General features: G+C 35.7%; 3 protein-coding genes across 5 annotated transcripts in view; 2 read left to right on the top strand and 1 right to left on the bottom strand.

Moving 5' to 3' along the window:
• The window catches only part of Dbx (homeobox protein Dbx), a 31,100-nt gene extending 22,224 nt beyond the window's left edge, over positions 1-8,876 (top strand). The window contains exon 4 of the mRNA XM_011642127.3: positions 7,799-8,876. Coding sequence (XP_011640429.1) covers positions 7,799-8,041 — 243 coding nt within the window. The 3' untranslated portion in view covers positions 8,042-8,876. The remainder of the gene's footprint in view (positions 1-7,798) is intronic.
• A 153-nt stretch (positions 8,877-9,029) lies between these two features.
• On the bottom strand, positions 9,030-11,921 carry eIF3g1 (eukaryotic translation initiation factor 3 subunit g1). Of its 2 annotated transcripts, XM_011642128.3 has the most exons (4): positions 11,758-11,917; positions 11,151-11,230; positions 10,064-10,516; positions 9,030-9,931 (listed from the first exon to the last, which is right to left on the bottom strand). In XM_011642128.3, the coding sequence occupies exons 2-4, from the start codon at positions 11,170-11,172 to the stop codon at positions 9,519-9,521; spliced, it is 888 nt and encodes a 295-aa protein (XP_011640430.1). In that variant the 5' UTR covers positions 11,173-11,230; positions 11,758-11,917; the 3' UTR covers positions 9,030-9,518. The 2 variants fall into 2 exon arrangements, with proteins under 2 accessions (XP_011640430.1, XP_088935863.1); XM_089079737.1 differs by lacking the exon at positions 11,151-11,230 and having other exon boundaries at positions 11,758-11,921.
• Positions 11,922-12,810: 889 nt separating this feature from the next.
• On the top strand, positions 12,811-18,348 carry scaf6 (SR-related CTD associated factor 6). 2 transcript variants are annotated; one of them, XM_089079733.1, is made up of 8 exons: positions 12,811-13,049; positions 13,781-13,951; positions 14,606-15,266; positions 15,339-15,410; positions 15,673-16,075; positions 16,153-16,556; positions 16,704-17,069; positions 17,247-18,348. In XM_089079733.1, exons 1-8 carry the CDS (start codon positions 13,031-13,033, stop codon positions 17,539-17,541), a joined length of 2,391 nt encoding a protein of 796 aa, XP_088935859.1. In that variant the 5' UTR covers positions 12,811-13,030; the 3' UTR covers positions 17,542-18,348. The 2 variants fall into 2 exon arrangements, with proteins under 2 accessions (XP_088935859.1, XP_088935860.1); XM_089079734.1 differs by lacking the exon at positions 12,811-13,049 and having other exon boundaries at positions 13,810-13,951; positions 14,668-15,266.
• The last annotated feature ends 815 nt before the right edge of the window (positions 18,349-19,163 follow it).

The following is a 19,163-nucleotide window of genomic DNA, read 5'->3' as shown; positions in this document are numbered from 1 at the left end:
ATCTTTTAATGTGTCCCTCCGATATAAAGTACGATTCTTCTCTCCTTTTCAAACTGGACTCTCCTCTCTTTCCATTCTGTTCTATCTATGCTATTCCAGGACACAAAATCGACGAGCGCATGAGAGAGAGAGAGAGAGAGAGAGAGAGAGAGAGAGAGAGAGAGAGAGAGAGAGAAGAGAGAGAGAGAAAGTCCTGAAGAAAATCGAGTAAAAAGAGAAAGAGAGAAAGAGAGAGATTGAGGGGCTGAGCCCTCGTGGCCAGGCCGGAGAAGAGGGGTGGAGAGGAGGAGAGAGTCGGCAAGAGTGAGTGAGCTGAGGGGTAGTTCTGAGGCCGACGTCATAATCGATCGTCTTTTATTAAACTGCACCAGATGGCGCCACTACCGCACTAGGCACAGCGTGGATGGCACAGGGGGTGAGTTGAAAGAGCGACCGGAGGTGGGACGTAGGGGTTGAAGCACGATGGGGTGCACGAGGGTAGGCGGAAGTAAGGGCGGGCGCGTGGGTGCGAGGAATGGGGCAGGGAGTCAAACGGAGGAGGATTTCCAGCCCGGGGTTCCTCCAAGAGGGATGGAGAAAGGGTGGAAGATAGGGAGAGAGAGAATGAGGGAGAGAGAGAGAGAGAGAGGCCGCAGCCAATCGTTTAACGATTACCCACTCGCGCACTCTATATAACGCCTTTCGGATGTCGTCGTTATGCTTGATCCTCGGCGACTATAGCGATATTTGAACGATCCTAGGGTGGACCGATCGGCTGCAGTTTAGGAGATGATAATCGGGGATGAACGATCCGTTTTCTTTAACGTTATCCAATTTCCTCTAGATCTAACGCCAATTAAAAATAATCCAGGATGTAGAATAATTCAGATTTGTTTGCTCATTAATTTAATGAGCTTTTTTTTAATTTCCATATCGTCTGAGAGTTGCAAGAATGACTTTCGATAAATGAAATAAATGAGATATGCGACATCGCGATATTTTCCAATTATTTTAATTAATAAGTTGTAATTTTTTAATAATTTTGCTATGTTTGTCAAATAAATAAATTTTTATTAATAATATGTAAACTATTCAGCTCTTATTTTATTAATATATCTTTATATTATTAATTTTATTAATATATCTTTCAATAATACATTTGATTTTAAATAACGATTTTATTTTTTTATTATAAATATTTATTATGTTATTTATTATTTGCTTCTTTTTCTCTGTACTATTAATTTGAAAATATATTCATCTGCGTTATATTTTTATAACTATACTACTGATTATGGTTATATCCTACTTTTTATAACTGAGGGAGAAGATATTGAAATCGATGTGCTGCTCGCTCGCAGCTGGATTTTCTAAGGAAGCGTGTTTGAAACTCAAGTTGAGGGGTAGAGAGATCTTTTTAAAATCGCATATACGAGTTTGACAGCTATACATTGATGAGTTTAAAAAGAACATAAATGCAAGCAAAGAGAAATTAAAATTTTCGTAATGGTCACGCACGGGCTGAACACAAATTGAAAATGAAGAACTGCGATGGTAAATTCAGTTTTTATAAGAATGAAATAAGATAAGGAAAGAGAGAAGGTCTGCATTATAAAATAGTAACACAATATAGATTTGAATGTGGAAGAATATACTGGAATACTCCATAGATAAAAATAGCGAAACGCACGTTTTCTATATAAATATAAAATATTAACCGGAAGTCGCTGAAACAACCAAATCAAACGATGTAAAAGAAAGCTTTAACATTTAGTTTCTTTTTCTAACATGTTCGCTAATTTTTATTTCCAACGCATGTCTCCACTTCAAATATTTTATTAAATTTTTTATGTAATCTTTCAGCTTTTTTATCGTATTATCGAATTGAGTTTTCTAAAACAATCATTTACCTTTGATTTTAATTTTTACGTCTCTTCCCGATGTTCCGAATGACATGGTGAAAGGGGGCGGAGATGGGCCTCGGAAGAACCATTTGAATCACTAATTTCGTCGTCACGGATTTCCCAGACGAAGCGGCATAAAGCTGGCAACTCGCATACACACCGTAGAGAAACCGCGGGGCTTCACTTCCGATCTTCTCTCACACCCTCGGCCCTCCCGCTCTCCCGTCCCGCTTCCCTCTTTCTCTCTCTCTCTCTTTCTTTTCGTTTTGCGTTTACCGAGAGACGGCGGTGATTGATTGTCCCGTCAGCGGCAGGCAGGCCGGGAACTAACAAAAGTAACAAAGCACCTCAGTCCTGAGAGAACGCTGCCGCCGCCACCGCCGCCCGTCGCCATCGCCGCGCGCTTTTCGGCGAAGTTGAATTGCTCGCCGCTTTACCGATTCCGTCGTCCTGTCCGATTTCATCCCCCGCGTGCTTAATATCTCCCCCCTCTCTCGCACCGTTGTAGCGAGATAGTAGGGAAAATTCGCGACGGAGTCCCGTCACATCCTCTGCGTCGAATCGCGGGGTGAGAATTTTTTCGCATCCCTATTTCGATTCAATCGAAGCCTTCGTTTATTCTTATCGAAGAGGGTGATAATTTCATTACTTTATTGCACACTTGGGTTTATATTGTAATTTTGTAAAATACGTCATAAGCACAATTGTTTTTCGGTTTTTTTGGATGAATCTCTCCAGTGCTCCGATAGATGAATATAATTTCCGACTAATCATTTTAAATTTTAATAACTTTTTTTGAGTTAAACAATAGTATACATGAAACGGTCAGAAATGACGAAAATAATTTTGTTGAATTATTAAAATAATTATGTAAAAGCATAATAATATAAACTGCAAAAATGTTTTATGTTTTAATTTGAACGTCTTACGTAATTATTTTAAGAATCTCACAAAATTATTTTCAAATTTGTATCGAATTTTTAGATATTTCAGCAATATCATTTTTCCGTGTAGAGATGATAATTTTGTTTTCGATTTAGAAAAAAAAAAATCAAAAATCTTTTTTCTAAAATACTTAAAAATTTGGCTATATAGAAAATCTAAAAATGATTTTGGCTTTCGAAATTATATGGAATACTTAAGCATGATGACAATATTGCAAAAATTTTATTCTTAGCAACCAATCTGAATCTTTTACATAATTATTTTGATGTAATCAATTATTTTCAAATTTGTATCTAATCAAATTTTTAGATACTTCAATAAAAGTATTCTTTTCTTCCGACAGAACGTTAATTTAAAAATGGTAATCGTGATCATTATTGCTGCTGTGGAAATAATTTTTTGCATTACAAAACAATTTCCAATTAACATGTAAGAAAACAATTTTAATGTATGTGAGATACTTGCTTATTTTTTTTCTACATATTGAAAGATCCAAAATTTCCTTTTTAATAAATACAATTCTGCGCCATATATCTTTAAGAATAATTTGACGCGCAATTACAACGCAGGAAGCGTTTCAAAGTGTATTTGGCAAATACATTAATTACCGCTTTCAGACGGGAAAGGGGTTAAATATTCTAAAATTCCACGCGCGTCGCTTATAGACGGATGTATATATAACGTACACATACGTGAACGAGGTCTGGGGTAGTAAACGGTCAGTAAACGGTGCACAATCTCTCGTGTGGGTAACACCCTAGAGCTAAAGAGTGTATTAGCGTGTCAGATCGTTAGAGTCTACATGGTGTCAAGCGCATACATCCCGCTGTATGAAAATTTGCAGGGCGAGTATAGGTGAATTAATTCGTCGCGGACGAATATAACTTTCTCACCTTTTGGAGTCCCTCCCACGCTATAACGACGTAATTACCATCCTACCTCGCCCCCTATTAATCCCCCATTTGTTAACTTGTTTATTTATCCACGGCGGTTTATTCTACGAAATGCGGAAGTGAGAAAGACACCCTTTGCGCTTTGGTTTATCCATCACTTTTCACCAATACACGCTTCGTCAAAAGATTGATTTTTTTTATGGGAAATTTTAAGGGAAGAGTAGCTGCGCAAAAAGAGATAAAAATATAAGAGACGAGCAGGAGAAAAGAAAAAAGTTATAATTTTATTATTCTATTTCATACCATATGAAAATTCTTAATTCTTAATTGAATATGAATTAAACTTAAAAAAAAAAAAAAAGAGATTTGAGAGATTTCAAATTTGACTTCTGATTAAAATGGACTCTATTCTTTCAATAAGTTTAATTTGAGAATCATACTTATCAACTTACCCAATATTCTCAGGATTTTTCAACGCAGAGCAGTGACGGTATATATATTTTTTATATTCTCCGTATTGTAATTCTCGTATTAAGATTTCTTCTCCTTATCTCCTGCTAGTGAACTTTAATACTCGTTACGAAATTTCGTCGGTTTAGCCGGATTTCTAGCTCTCAGCAACTGCGATCAAATTCACCGTAATTCGCGATGAATTGATTTCGGCATGCGTGTGAACTGTGATTGACTTCTGGTTAAACGCGTATTCTGCAATATTACAAGCGTTAGGTATAAATGCTACAAATATTATTGACACGCAATTGGGCGAGCGGCGAGTCAGCGCGTTACACCGATAAAACGAATCATGTAATTGATAGAATTATTAGTGTCGCGTTGAGGTCTCTAATGATGCCGGGACGTATATAACGTGGGTTTGTATACGTTTACGTTAATGATTTTATTACTTGTTTTGGCACTTAACGAGCGATCATCGTAATAATTCGCGGTGAAAGCAATAGGTTTAATCTGTAAAAGAAAAAAAAAAACAGATATTAACAAAAATTTTTTAAGTATTGTTTTAGATTATATTATAAATCCTTTCCCTTCATTTTTTTGTTGATTTAATAATCAATCATTCTTTCAAAAAATTTTTTAATTTAAGACATACTGGATGTTACAAATGTTCATTAAAATGAGATAAGGAATGTCGCAATGCCAATAAAAAATTTCAATTGTTGTCACATCGAGATTCTGATATTTTCCACTCGGAACATCGGTTATAATGATATTGCGATAATTACTCTTTATTAGAAGCTCTTTATCCAACATCGCGATAGCGCTTGAACGTCCGCGATACGTATATACCTAATTAATAATGATAATTAAACGCGGATGAATCGCGCTATTTCGAGCGGCGGAATGAAAGCTGCCTTTATTACAGAGCTCGGCGATTAAACGATGCGATTATGATCGCGGCCGCGTCCGCGCTTTGAATGGCGTTCGTGTAAACAAGTCTGCTCGACGAGCGCTTATGGTCGTGACTCCTTTCTCAATACGGCCGATCCCCGGCGATCTCGCTATAAAGCGGAAAAACACATTAACGCGTCAAAACCCGTTTTAGCTCGCGCGGTGTCAAGCGCACACGCCTGCCTCCTCCCTCGAGTGACCGGGGACGCCGGGGGATGCGTGCATCGAAAATATCCGCGTAAAACGTTTTCATGGGATATATTAAAAAATAATAAATTACATTAAATTTCAATCTCTCTAGGTCGAGGGCCGGTATTAATGATGGCGCGTGGTGTCAAACGCACGCACCGCGCCCGGCCGAATGCGTTGCGTGCGCCGAATAAGATATACGTTGCGAAAGTGTCGAAAATTTTGCCCGCGTCATCCCGGCCCATCGTCCATCGGCGCGTGAACGTTTTTCCGAGGGAGGGAAAAAAAATATATATATATATATATATTTTTGTAGCGTGAGAGATGGACAAATTATGCGCGGCGAAAGAGCGAGCGGTACGTCCGCGTTTCATCCCCCGTCCGTCTGTAATCGTCGCGAAGAAGATCGAAACCCCCAATGTTTTATTATTCCAACGGAACGCCCGCGTTTTCCGTTTAGTTTCGCGTTTATTGAAGTCGCAGTTTTAATTAATTCGCAGAGATAATTGAAAATGAGTATCATATTAAATAAAATTACTTGTAACATATGACGCGGTCCGTGATTTTTAGCGCGTTATTTAACTGTTCTCGATTTTTCATGCGATGATTTGGTTTCGAGCCCACTTTAGACAATCTGTAATTCGCGTTGGAATTCAGTTTAAATTTCTGTTTATAATTTTATACGTCGTGTAATATAAAAATCACTTTGGACGAATTATAAAATATGTTTATATGTATGAAATAATAAATATATTAAAATATGCGGATGTGTATCAGGATGCACAATATAAAATTAATAAATAATATTCTATCATGAAATCTGACACGAAATATAAATTGGCTAAAGTGGATTTTAAAAAATATCAACACTCGTTAAATACCACACACATTTTTATAATAAATCCTTATCACTAAAATTTCCATTTTTTTTCTATATAAATCCCTAACAGTTGGTAGATTCTAAGAATATTCAAAGGATCACAAAACAGTTATGTAGGACATTTAAATTAATTGCTAGAATAGTAAAAATTTTTACAATATTATTATCATCATGCTTAAGTAATCTTACATAACTTTTCAGATGGTCCAATAAAATTATTTTCAGCTCTGTATCTCGATAATTCTCAGATACTTCGATAAAATCCTTTCCACATAAAAGGAATTTTCGTTACGTTATTTTTCGAACATTCTCACGCGTTAGGAATGTCTTCACATGAAACATATTTACTCGAGAAATATCACCACGATTTTCGATGATTTCGTACACGATGTGAGAGCGAAGAAGGGAGAAACGAAAAGCGCAATCGGAAAGCGAATTTGCGAATCGAACACGAGCGATAGCGAGCCTTTAAACGGAAGTGGCGTCCGCTTCTGAACGTTCGGCGAAACGTCTGCGAATTATCGAACATCACATCCCGCGGCATCAATCAGGGGCAGCGCGAAGTGTTGTATTCGTGTGAGCGAGCGCGAACCCCCCGAAGGTGGTGGGTCCGTGATGGTGTCAAGTGCACACCATCACCGCCGTGGCGGCGGCGGCGGCGGCGAATGAAAATTCGGAAAGCAGTTTAGGTAGATCAATCCGTGCAACCCCGGGGTCAACGATTCGCTTAAGGTAGAACGCGTATAATAAAGTGGCTAATGGAGCGGCTATGCGCGAGCGGGCGGGAAACGAGGGTGGGCGAGAGACTTTCGGGGGTGCTCGGTGTGCGTTTGACGTTGGCCTGTTCAGCGGCTCCTTAACGCGGGAAAGTAACGGTTTCTCTCTTCCTCGATTACGTACATTGTACGTATGATACTTTGAACGATGCACCGTATAAAATACATCGTTTCGTAATTCTCTTTGTAATCCTCTCTGGAGTTTATGCGGGGTGTAAATGCGTCGGAGAAATCTTATTTTAAATGGATAATATATACCAAGAATATCACAATTGTCAAACTGTTACTTTGACGCAATATGCATTGATATTAGAAATGCCGAACGATCATTTCTGATCATTTCTATTTTGTAAATTAATATTTTTTTCCTATATTAAAGATACTATTTTAGAAGAATTTCGAACTTTTCAATTACTCTCTTTATTCTGATGGAATACTGATAACAAGAAGATTTAAAATTCTGTTTTTGACATAAGAAAAGAATATTAATTTAAAAAATAAAAATAATAAAAAATTATTGCTTCATACCTCTAATGTTAAAAAAATTAAACTATTAAATTTGTTAAAAAAAAAACAAATCATAATTTATATTGGAATTTTATATAATAGAAAACATTAATTAATTCGAAGAATTAATATATGTATCCTTTTTATCCCTTTTTAATTTTAAAAATTAAGAAAGAATAAAAAAATAATAAGATTAAAATTAATGGACATTCGTAGAAAAAGACATGAATCAAACTCTTTAAAAATGATATATACTTTTCTTTTTCGGAGTTTGGACATCCACGATTTTAATTGAAAACTAATGAGGGATTGCATTTGTAGGTAAAGATCTGGTTCCAAAATCGGCGCATGAAGTGGCGGAACAGCAAGGAGCGGGAGCTGCTGGCAACCGGAGGCTCGCGCGAGCAGACGTTACCGAATAAGAACAACCCCAATCCGGATCTAAGTGACGCTGACGGGGATCGACCGCGGATGGACCTAAGCGATGTGAGTCCGCTCACGAGTCCGCAGAGACCCGAGGAACAAACGGAAAATGAGGAAGACGAGGAGATCAATGTCACGTGATAAAGCTGACCGCTGGATCCAGCATTTCCCGTTCGCACTCTGACAACAAGTGGCGACAATTTTCTTAATCTGTGAACCAAGTAGAATATACCGGCTGGACCAAAAAAAAAAAACAGATTTAAGCGAAATGCAAATTTTACTTTTGGGCTTTTGGGTCGCAGAAATTCATTCATGTTTACATTTGTTTTTCATTGATGATTCGCAGATACGATCTAATCAATTTTTTTAATGATGCAGATAACAAGCATTTTCTCTCGAGATATTTCGAATCGCCGCGAATGTAAAACAAATATTAACCAAGTCTTAAAGAAATAATTGTTAATTTTAATCATGCAATCTTTCCAGCTGGCTAATTTTTATTGGCGATTATATATGAATAATTTAACTATTTCAGCGACTGTTATAGATTTATAGCATGAAGAGGATAATGTATTACATATAAACACAAATTACATGCTCCGTCTTACTTGGACTTCTTAATTTTTAATAATTTTGTTTAGCAGTCATAGTTTCCCTTCGAGATTTTTTTCTTTTCCGAGTTGATTTATGGTTTTAGTCTTTGATAGCATGTGTCGCCGCAAAATTGATTCCAAGCAAAAAGAAAACACGACGGAATGATGTATTATATTGTAATTAGTGCGATGAATGTACCTTCGAGGAGTCTTCTATAAGTCATTGTGTAAGGTTGTATTAGACGTAACATTACAATTCTGGAAATATGTATCTAAGTCCACTCATAATGCGGTCATGAGACCAAATCCAAATGTAATTACATTCATTGTGATTCAATATAATCTATGTAATATACTGAAATAAAACTGTCTATGCTAAGCGATTTACAGTTGTAATGTCAATGTGTATGAACGAACTTCCCGATGTCATCATTTCCGTTTCTCTCTATGAAAGATTTTAATACTAAAAAATTTTCCATTCTTCTAAATTTTCCTACAATTTCATGATTGAGAAGAATAGGAGTTAAGGAAATAAATTTATCACGTAAAAATTTATATTTTTCAATCCAGATTCTTAGATTGATATAATCATTCTTCACAAAAATAAACAGACTCCTGAACCAGATTGAAAGTACATTGTAATATAAGAAATAAAAAATTTATATATTAAAATGTAACACAATTACAGAAGAGTAAGATGCGATTTTTTTGCTCGCATGCAATCTAATAAATTATCATAAAGACTGCATGCTGAATAATAATTTATTAGACTGCATGCGAAGTAACACAAAAAATCGTAATCACATACCGTTGAGTTTCCTGTTGTATCTTCTCTACATTTTTTATATTTTACTTATACAGTAAATTTAATTATACATTTACATATTTATATATCTACGTGTGCCCAACTTAAAATATAAAAACTGGATTTGTATCCATGATGTACATTTAAGACTAAATGTGAAAAATAGAAAGTTTCATAATTCCACGTTTAGAGTTGAAATGAAATGAACATTCGAGTCATTTTAATTATTTTGTGTTTGTGGTTTCGACCATTCAACGCTTAGAATAAGATGATCATAACCATAACCATCAAGAGTGGCGATCGCTCTTGCGGCATCAGCTCTGTGCTTGAAATGTACATAAGCGAATCCTTTGCAAAGATTGGAAAGTTTCTCTTTGGCCAAAAATTGCTTCACCACAGATCCGAAAGGCTTCACAAGTTCATCAAGATCCGCGTCTGTAGTGCTCTGTGAAAGATTGGAGATACGAATAGCGGTCGTATCATCGCGTCTCTGCATCTGCATCGAGTCGCCACGTTTATTGCCACCGTCACGCATACCAGGTGGCACGTACTTGCCACCCTGTGGTTTAAGTTCAGCCATTGCACCAGGTACTCCCGTATTAACGAGAGGTTTCTTGTCGTCTGGTACTTTTCCTGAAACGAAGTTTTAGCAATTATATAATTTTACAAAAGAAAATAATATATATTTATTATAATTTATTTACATAACAATAATTAAAGTTTAATTCGTAGTTATGATCTATTGACTTTCGTAGTATAACTTACCACCAGCGAGAACCGTGTCCTTGTAAGGACATTTGGAGGTCCAGTGATCACCATTGCAGTTACGGCATTTGACGACTCCTTTGTCGCCCATATTTTTCAATTTGTCTAGAGAATCTTCTTCTACCTTGTTCTCCTCTTCTTTGCTAGATATGAATTGCATGAAAACATCTTCACCACCAACAGTGGTAGCTGGGTTGGGTCCTGGCCTATCGTCAGCCGAATCGCCAAACTTTGCCCAATTCTTACGTGCCGCGATCGTTTTCGATACTATACGCCGCTCTATTTTATAAGTACGCACTACTTTAACTTTTTTGTTATCCTGATTATACTTGTATTCAGTTGAAATTTTAAATCCATTCTCGTAGACTTCTGAAGGTGCGGGTAACGCTCCTCCCTCCTCTTCAACTTCATCAGCCCAACTGGACTTGACTTCATTTTGCGCAACTGGCATCTCTGCAAATGGCATAATATTACACAATATTTTCACAATATTTTCATATATAATTACTCTTAAATGTATAATCATTTAAATGTATAAGCAATATGTGTAAACATCAAGTCTAAAGAACAATTATTTTTTTTCATGAAGATATTGAATATTGTAATCAAATTGTATTCAAATTTATTCTGTTATATTTGATCATTTATATAACTAGAAGACAAATTTAAAACTCACTTTAGATTATCTATAATCAGAATAGAAGTTGTTTATAATTTTATATGCAGCATAATAAAAAAAATTTGAAGAATTAAAATGCATGTGATAGTACATATATTATATAAAGCAGTATAGTTTACGATCTACAGTTTTAAATTCTGAAACTTATGTGTATTGGTATAGATCAATATATGTTAATTTTAAGCTCAATTAGAAATCTTGGGTAACATTGATATAAAATATCAATATGACATATTATAAAATAAAGTATTGTAAAATCTAGTGAAATCATAGATCATCGGAAGAGGTTTTAACAACAAAATATCTAAATATTCCCTTAAAAATTTCAATGCTTTGAAATCAAATATCAAAGTAATAAGAATAACTGATGTTTTACACATTAGTTACACTAATATAATTATACTTAACCCGTTACAGGTTTGTCAGTCATCTGATTTTTATAATAAATGAAATGCTATTAGCCAGAAAATGTCGAAACAAATTAGACGCTGAAACAAATTAGACACAAAATTATACGATACTTCACACCTTTTTATTACAAACATTAATAATACATTTAACTCAAACATCCCTTCAGAGGTTAAGTCTACGGAATCATAACATAATATCAATTAACTAAAAAGAAAATTCACAAACAACAAAAATTTTTCTTAATAAGCATATTTTCGTTGTTACATTTAAATTTTATATCAACATTAAACATATTACAAAAATGACTATTAAATAGACTAGACGTGGGCTACTTAACCCGTTAACTTATGTTACACAAATCGCAAACTCGACATAACCTATTTTGTGTTAAGTTAGTGATCAAAGATTCGTAAAAACGTGTGACTTATATCTCACTCGTTTGCCGATTTTTCTTCAATTTAGAACCTGATAGAAGAAAGTATCAAAAAAAGTACATGTTACATTATCGTTGACGGCTTATTCTGTGTTAAATCTGCTTGAAAAATACCATATTCAAGAGATCACTGTGACAAAAGACTAAAATTCATTGATATCGTTAACTTACCACGAAACTACGCTAACAGAATAATAGAATTATCCGAATCAGATGCAATGCAAGAGGTAACGAAAAACACGAAATACTGATACGATTCACACGAAACGTGGTAACGTAAATCAAAATGGTGGAACCATAGAAGCCGCGGTACCGCGATGCAGTTACAATCTGGACTACGTCCAAAATTCTCTCGATGAGTAAAGTAGCGTTTAATTGATCAATCAGAACAAAGATTTTTTAATTCTGATTGATCAATAAATGTTATTTTACCAATCAAGTGATATTTATGGCCTTTAGGACTTTTGCACACAAGAAAACCCAAGCTTCTATAATACGTCGCAAGCCGCAAACCACAAGAATTGACCAATCACAGACGAATGTAGGAAGAATACTTGATTGTGATTGGTCCATTCTTATGACCTACGACTACGCACCGAAACACGATGCATTGTAGAACAGGCCTTAAGAGGTAAGATATAAGCAAAAGAAAAGAGATTAATTACAATCAATCATTTTTCTATCTAAGAAGAACAGTCGAATGTGATTGGTCACTTTTTTTACTGCATATGCTTAAGCTACTTTTCTGCTGACGTTCGACGTTCCGATTTATAGTCTCGGTTTATAATAGGTGATTTAAGCCTTAAGCTATAAGAAATGGACGAATCATAGTCGAAGAATAGAAGAATAATCGACTATGATTCAATTTCTTATGGCTTAAAGCATAAATCACCTATTGTAGACCAGGATTTATCGCTCATCGTTCGTCGCGTTCAGTGTGCGAGAGCTATGTGTCAAAAATGGGTCACGTGATCAAAAATGACAGAATAGTGAAATAGAAATAGTTACTTTTGACCATGTCATTTATTTTGACGCAGAAGATAAGCGTCGAGCATCAAGCATGAAAAGTCACTCCTTTACCGTGTAATTGTAAATTTTTTTGTGCGCAGGAGCCCTTATTTTCTATATTCATGTACTGAATGCACCCAATGGACTACGTCCATTATTGGATTTCCACCATTACTGTGCGTCGTATATGCGAGAAAAAAAGAGCGTTCCTTAAGAACAATACCGTCGTCGTGTTGGCGAACCTGCCGGCCGCCGCGAGGTCGTAATGGCGACGTCTAGCGCGTTGTCGGGTCCGCCGTGAGTGAATGATGAATCACAAAATAGTGTTCGGTTTTCATGTACGGAACGACAATCAAACGAGCGGACGTTGCGTGCATTTATCATTTTAACAGTGCATCTTTGACGTGACCGCCAACGGTTCAGCGTCCCCGCCAAGATGGATCAGGCACCCGCAGGTGAGCACGCCGATCCGGCCGCACGAGCGCTCTCTTTGTCTCTCTCGCACGCGCGTTTCCTTCCTCGCGCATATCCCGCTCTCACCCGTGCATATTAATTAATAATCTGCATCTTCACACAAGTACGATGTAAAGTAAAATACGATGTAAAGCTTTTTTTCAACATCTTTCTCTTTGTCCCGTCCATGTCGAGCGGCTAAAATATTAGCGGCTTTTAAATCGTTGCTATCTGGAATCGCTCCCTAGGTTACTCGTAAAATCTTCATATGAGATATCAATTTTTCATATCAACGTATATTAATATTAGTCTTAATTTGATCTTTTATCTTTTTTTAGTTTTAAAAATTAGAAAAAGAGAGAGAGATTACACGTGTATCTCAAGCGATGTACAGGAGTACATAAAAAAATTAAAGAAGATTACGAAAAATTAATATAATGTTTACTGTGTGTATCAATTTAGAGATACAAATCAATTTTGCTATAACTTTTTTTATTAAAGATTATTGTTTGTATGATTATTACAAAATTGTATATATAAAATAACTTTATCTGTATTTTGCAACTTTTAGGTCAGTTTTAAATTTAAGCATCTTTCAATTGTTTTGTAGCAACAAACCATGAAGTGAACAATTTAACTAGATTAGTTGTGTTATATTAAATTATATGTAGATTATAATTTGTTGCATATTAATTTGGATCTGATTCTTGTTATTTCTGCTTATAACATTCAGATACAGAATTACGGAACATCATAGACAAACTGGCACAGTTTGTCGCTCGCAATGGACCAGAGTTCGAGCAGATGACAAAAAACAAGCAGAAGGACAACCCGAAGTTTGGTTTCCTGTTTGGGGGGGAGCACTTCAACTACTATCAGTACAAAGTGACTACAGAGCAAGCCAGTAAGTGGGACATACCCCGTTAACAGCTACAGTGATTAAGAAGCATAAAAAAAGACAGGCCATGCTTTATACAACCAGCAAAGGAATGACTTTGAAAAGCAATACAGAGTCTGATTCGCCATCATTGCAAATGTACAAAATGTATTATCCGTCGAATAGGAACAATCTTCCTCTCAAGATTTTGGGATTGCTATTTGTTAAGCAGAACACTTTTACACTAAAGCCATCTTGCATTCCTTGACAATGGCAATTTTAAGAAGACGTAGTTTTAAGATTCTTGCTGGAGTTTATCTAACGTGAGGTACATTGTCGATGCATTGCTTCAATCTGTGTGGGAAATATGACCCATCAACCAAAATAGCGTGCCCTGTAATATGTCCTAGTACTCTAAAAATGTCAGGAAAAAAAAAGAAAAAAAAAAGAAAGGAAAAAAGAGTATAGTGCTCCCAAAAGATTTATTGAATTTTCTGATACTATACTTCTTTCGTGTAAATGTCCAAGAATTTTTATATACGCACCGGTAGAAGATAAAACTTCGCAGAAAAAAAACACTAAAAACATCTCTAAGAATCAAACTATTTGTATAAAAATTTTTCAAATATCGATTGACAAGGACTCAGCATCTCACAATAATCCACCGTCATTCGTTTACAGTTTTAAAGCAAAAAGGAATAAATCCAATGCAAAATGCAGACCCACGTTTAAACGTTTCGCAGCAGCAGCAAACAGCCGCAAACGCCGTCTCGCAGCCACTGAATAACGTCAATCTTGCGTCCGGTCTGAGTACACAAAACAATGGAATAAATCCGGTAGTTGGGATCGGACCGCAAGTCGGAAGCCAGGGCGGTCCCGTTTTGCCTGGACAGATCGGAGGCCCGGGAAATGCAGGACCGCCGATTGGACCGGTTTCCAGCGCCATGGGAGCTGTGAATCCGCCGATTGCCGGAGTCGCGCAAGCAGTTAACATCGCGGGTCCGCCCGCGTGGCTGCAGAATGAGTTGGCGAATCTACAATCGCAGCAAACGACGTTGCAGGAACAAGTGAGACAGTCAGAACAAAATCTGGCTGCGCAGCACGCTGCGTTGATGGCACAACAGCAGGGAAGAGTAGAAGATGCTGTGAGGCAGGCGCAAGAACAGGCTCTGCAAAGCAATGCGCAAAACACGAATACAGATTTGGCTGCGTTTGACACGGTACTACAACCAATCATCGATAGCTGCACGAAAGATAGCATAAGCGCAGGAAAGGCCTGGATACTTCAGAATTCACTTACACCGCAAAGTAATCAAGTTGTTGCGGATCATTTGCTGAAGAGGTATGTTCTTATATATATTTATGTTATTTATATATGTTTTTATTCACATTTTAAATTATTTTTTCTTTTCAGAGTAATTCAAGGAACAAGTTTCAGTCATAAATTACACATTATTTATCTGGTGAATGATGTCTTACATCATTGGCAAGTATAAATACATATACATAACATAATAAATTGCATAATAAAATTGCAATCTAATTATAATTATATCCAAAGATGAATTATTTTTATTTTTAAATTTATAATTAATTAGAAATAATTACACCAAAGTATTTTGTCCAAAATTTTTTTTTCAATTTTTTTTTTCATTTATATTTATTCATTTGTATTTATAATTCTATAATGTTGCAAATGTATTAAAATATTAATTACGCACAAGATATATAAACGGATACTTCTTCAGTGCGAGAAAAAAGTCTATGGATCTTCGCAAGGCAATGGAAAGTGTTGTTGTTCCCATGTTCTGTAATACTTCACTAGCAGCATCCGAAGAGCAGCTTAATAAATTGAATAAATTGTTGAGTCTTTGGGAATCGAAGAATAATTATTTTGACGAAGGCATCATAGATAAGTTGAAACAACCGAATGCATCCTGGTCAGATTATCAAGCTAATTTGGTGGCGCAACATGCAACTGCAATCACTCCTATTACAACGTCGACGAAACAGACATTTGAAAACTATCAAGCACAGCATCAAGCATTCGTGAGTCATGCACTGAGACAAATCCAAAATATCGAACAACAAAAGATTGCGATAGATCAACAACTAAAAGCTCCACCACCTCCGCCACCACCACCTCAAATGGTAATAATATTTTATTCTTCTTCATCAAATGTATTTTTTGTGTACAAAAAATTACTTACGAACGCTTTTATGTGTAGAGTCAACAAAATATGTCAATACCACCTAGTCATTCTGGTCCTCCTAGTACAATGGGTACAGATGTAAATTTCAGTCAGCCACCACCAGGATGGGGTGTTCCACCCTCTAACGAACCACCACCATTTAGTAATGTTCCATTACCAGACTTCTCAAAACCACCGCCGGGTTTCGGACCGCCACCGGTTATACATGAACCTTCTGTGGAAGATTTGATGCCTAGTATGCCTTATTTTGAGCTTCCAGCTGGTTTAATGGTGCCACTAATAAAACTGGAAGATGGCGAATATAAGCCATTGGATCCAGATGCGATAAGACTTCCACCGCCGGCTCCTCCGAGTGATCGTTTAGTTGCTGCTGTAGAAGCGTTTTATGCACCACCAAATCATGATTCTCCTAGAGATAGGTAAACATAAAAATTATTATAATCATAAAAAATTAACTGTAACTAAAATAAAAATGTAAAGATATATTTATTATGCAAAAATATATAAAATATAATATTTCTTATAAATATTTGTTCTACGAACGAAATTAACAATTATATTTACAGTGACGGATGGGAAAAATTAGGGTTATATGAATACTATAAAGCGAAAAATGCCGCCCGCAAACGTAAAGAAGAGGATATAGTTGCCGGCATTAGACAGAGATCCAAATCTCCGTCGCCGATTCTACGGCCGAGATCCAAGAGCCCTAGTCCGCCAAAAAAACGCTACCGGAGTAAGTCGCGCAGCAGATCGCGTTCGCGATCGCGAGGCAGAAGTAGATCGAGATCGCCTGCGGCCAATCACAGACGCAACAGTCGCAATAGCAACCACATTAGCAGAAGCCGGAGGAGAAGAAATAGTAATAAGGATCGCAGTCCTGATAGGAGACTGGATAGACAGGATAGAAGTCCAACTCCTCCTAGTTTTCTGTAAGTGCCATTTCTATAATATAAATTCCTATATTTTGTCTTTCTCCTTAAGTAACAATAAAAAAATTGAAACTGTTCTTCTGTCCCTTTAAATTGTTTTCTTTATGTATCTTTATTTTCTATTTTTCGGTTGTAATCGTACTATTGTATTATAGAACATTTTATATCACATTGCAGTGGCTCTACTTATAGTAAGGCCCCACAAGAGATTAGTCTTGACGAAAGCAATAAGGGACATCAATTGCTTAAGAAGATGGGTTGGGGTGGTGCTGGTCTTGGCGCGAACGAGCAGGGCATTGAAGCGCCTATTTCAGGCGGTGAGATTCGCGATAAGAACGATCAATATAAAGGAGTCGGTATTAATCTGAATGATCCATATGAAACTTTCCGAAAAAATAAAGGTCAAGCATTCATTACTAGAATGAAAGCTAGAGCTGAGGAACGAGCTGAAGAGAGGGGGGAACGCGACTAAATTAATTGAACGAAAATTCTAACTGTTCGCGATAATTTGTGAATGAGACGAATATCTAATACGAGACAGTAAAAAAAAAATCTCCATATTGAAAACCTATTCACGATTCCAAAAAAATTCTACCGCCTATAAAGGCTGATTTCAAAGATCGACATATTATTTTGACTATCAAACAGTTGGCTTATTCTGAATTTCCATTGCACGTGTCATCAATTTTCAAAATAATCGCAGGCGGATGCTGTTTGTTTTATGTTAAAACTATAGTGATTATTTTTATCAAGAGCTATCTTAACAATCTCACAATCTTACATTTATGCGACGATCAGTGAGAATTACGCAGAGTTAAATTGTACATTTTTAATATAAATAAAATATAAGTAAACGCGATTAAAGAATTTGTTTCAAGTTTAATGTGTGATCTAAAAAATAATGAAACAAATATTAAATCTTGTTTACATGAAAGTTTGACTGAAAGATTAGCTGGATTTGTAATTTCATCTCGCATTAGAGAGATTATTTAAAGTCAGGATCTTTCAGCAGAAATATGCGATCCTATTTAACATATTAGTTATATTACACGTAATAAATTCACGTATAATTTTACACTCCATTTTTTTCATTCATCGCAGAATAATACACACTTCGCAGAATGTACAAAAGTACAATTCGTTTTATGCCGTGAAATAGAACGGGCGTAAGAAAACGTGTGAGAGACAAGAATACTTGTATTTAGTATGTTAACAAATGATTATATTGGATACACTGAATGATAGCTCAAGAATAAAAACTGTACATTTATTACGAAAACGAATGCGGATATTTGTCATTGTTATTGTTTTCTTTATTTCCTCTTCTTGATGTTAAATATATTCTTACTCAAAAGAGAACATTTAAAATCGGTTGTGCCATATCAAAATTTCATTAAAATATATTCCTTTCGCTATCATTTACTTTTACAGTAACTTTAACTAAATATATAAAATATATAAATATATAAGTGTGCATGATAATATAATTTTATATTTAAAATTATTATTTTATTCTTAACCTCTTCTTGCTTTATAAATAATCCCTAATTTATTCCAGATAATAGAATTTTTTTTATGTATTATGTATGTATGTTTAATACAAAAATATCTTATATACGTTATGTATGTATCTTCAATACAAAAATATCTTATATACGTATTTATTTTTTATTTTTCAAAGATATTATATTATGTAAAAAGATAGAAATTCTATCCTATAAATTCTGATATAAATTATAGATCCATCCAAATTCAGCTTATGTGCTCTTTTATGTTCTTATAATTTTAACATTCGTTTTTTCATCCCTTTTTTGTGCTTTGTTTAAATCAGATCTTTTAATATTAAAAATAGCTCGTATTTCCTTATTCTTCTGAAACCATCAGGATTATCAATCGTTATATGTGAAGATTCTCTGCTCTTACGGGGAAAAATAAGAGAATAAAACGAGACAAAATTGTTCTAATTGAAAGGAGAATTACACGGTATAATAGAGCGTTCTTCGACCGCTTCGTTGGCTCGTTACAGGCGTTTCCTTATCGCGCGTCACGTGCGTGCACGAGTTTAAAGAATGGAGAGAAAAAAAGGGAGGAGCC

This window comes from Pogonomyrmex barbatus, unplaced genomic scaffold, assembly GCF_055798465.1.
Source record: "Pogonomyrmex barbatus isolate J1 unplaced genomic scaffold, ASM5579846v1 scaffold3, whole genome shotgun sequence".
Classification (NCBI taxonomy): domain Eukaryota; kingdom Metazoa; phylum Arthropoda; class Insecta; order Hymenoptera; family Formicidae; genus Pogonomyrmex; species Pogonomyrmex barbatus.
The sequence above is the reverse complement of the archived record's forward strand: the minus strand, read 5'-3'. Positions and strand labels throughout refer to the sequence as shown.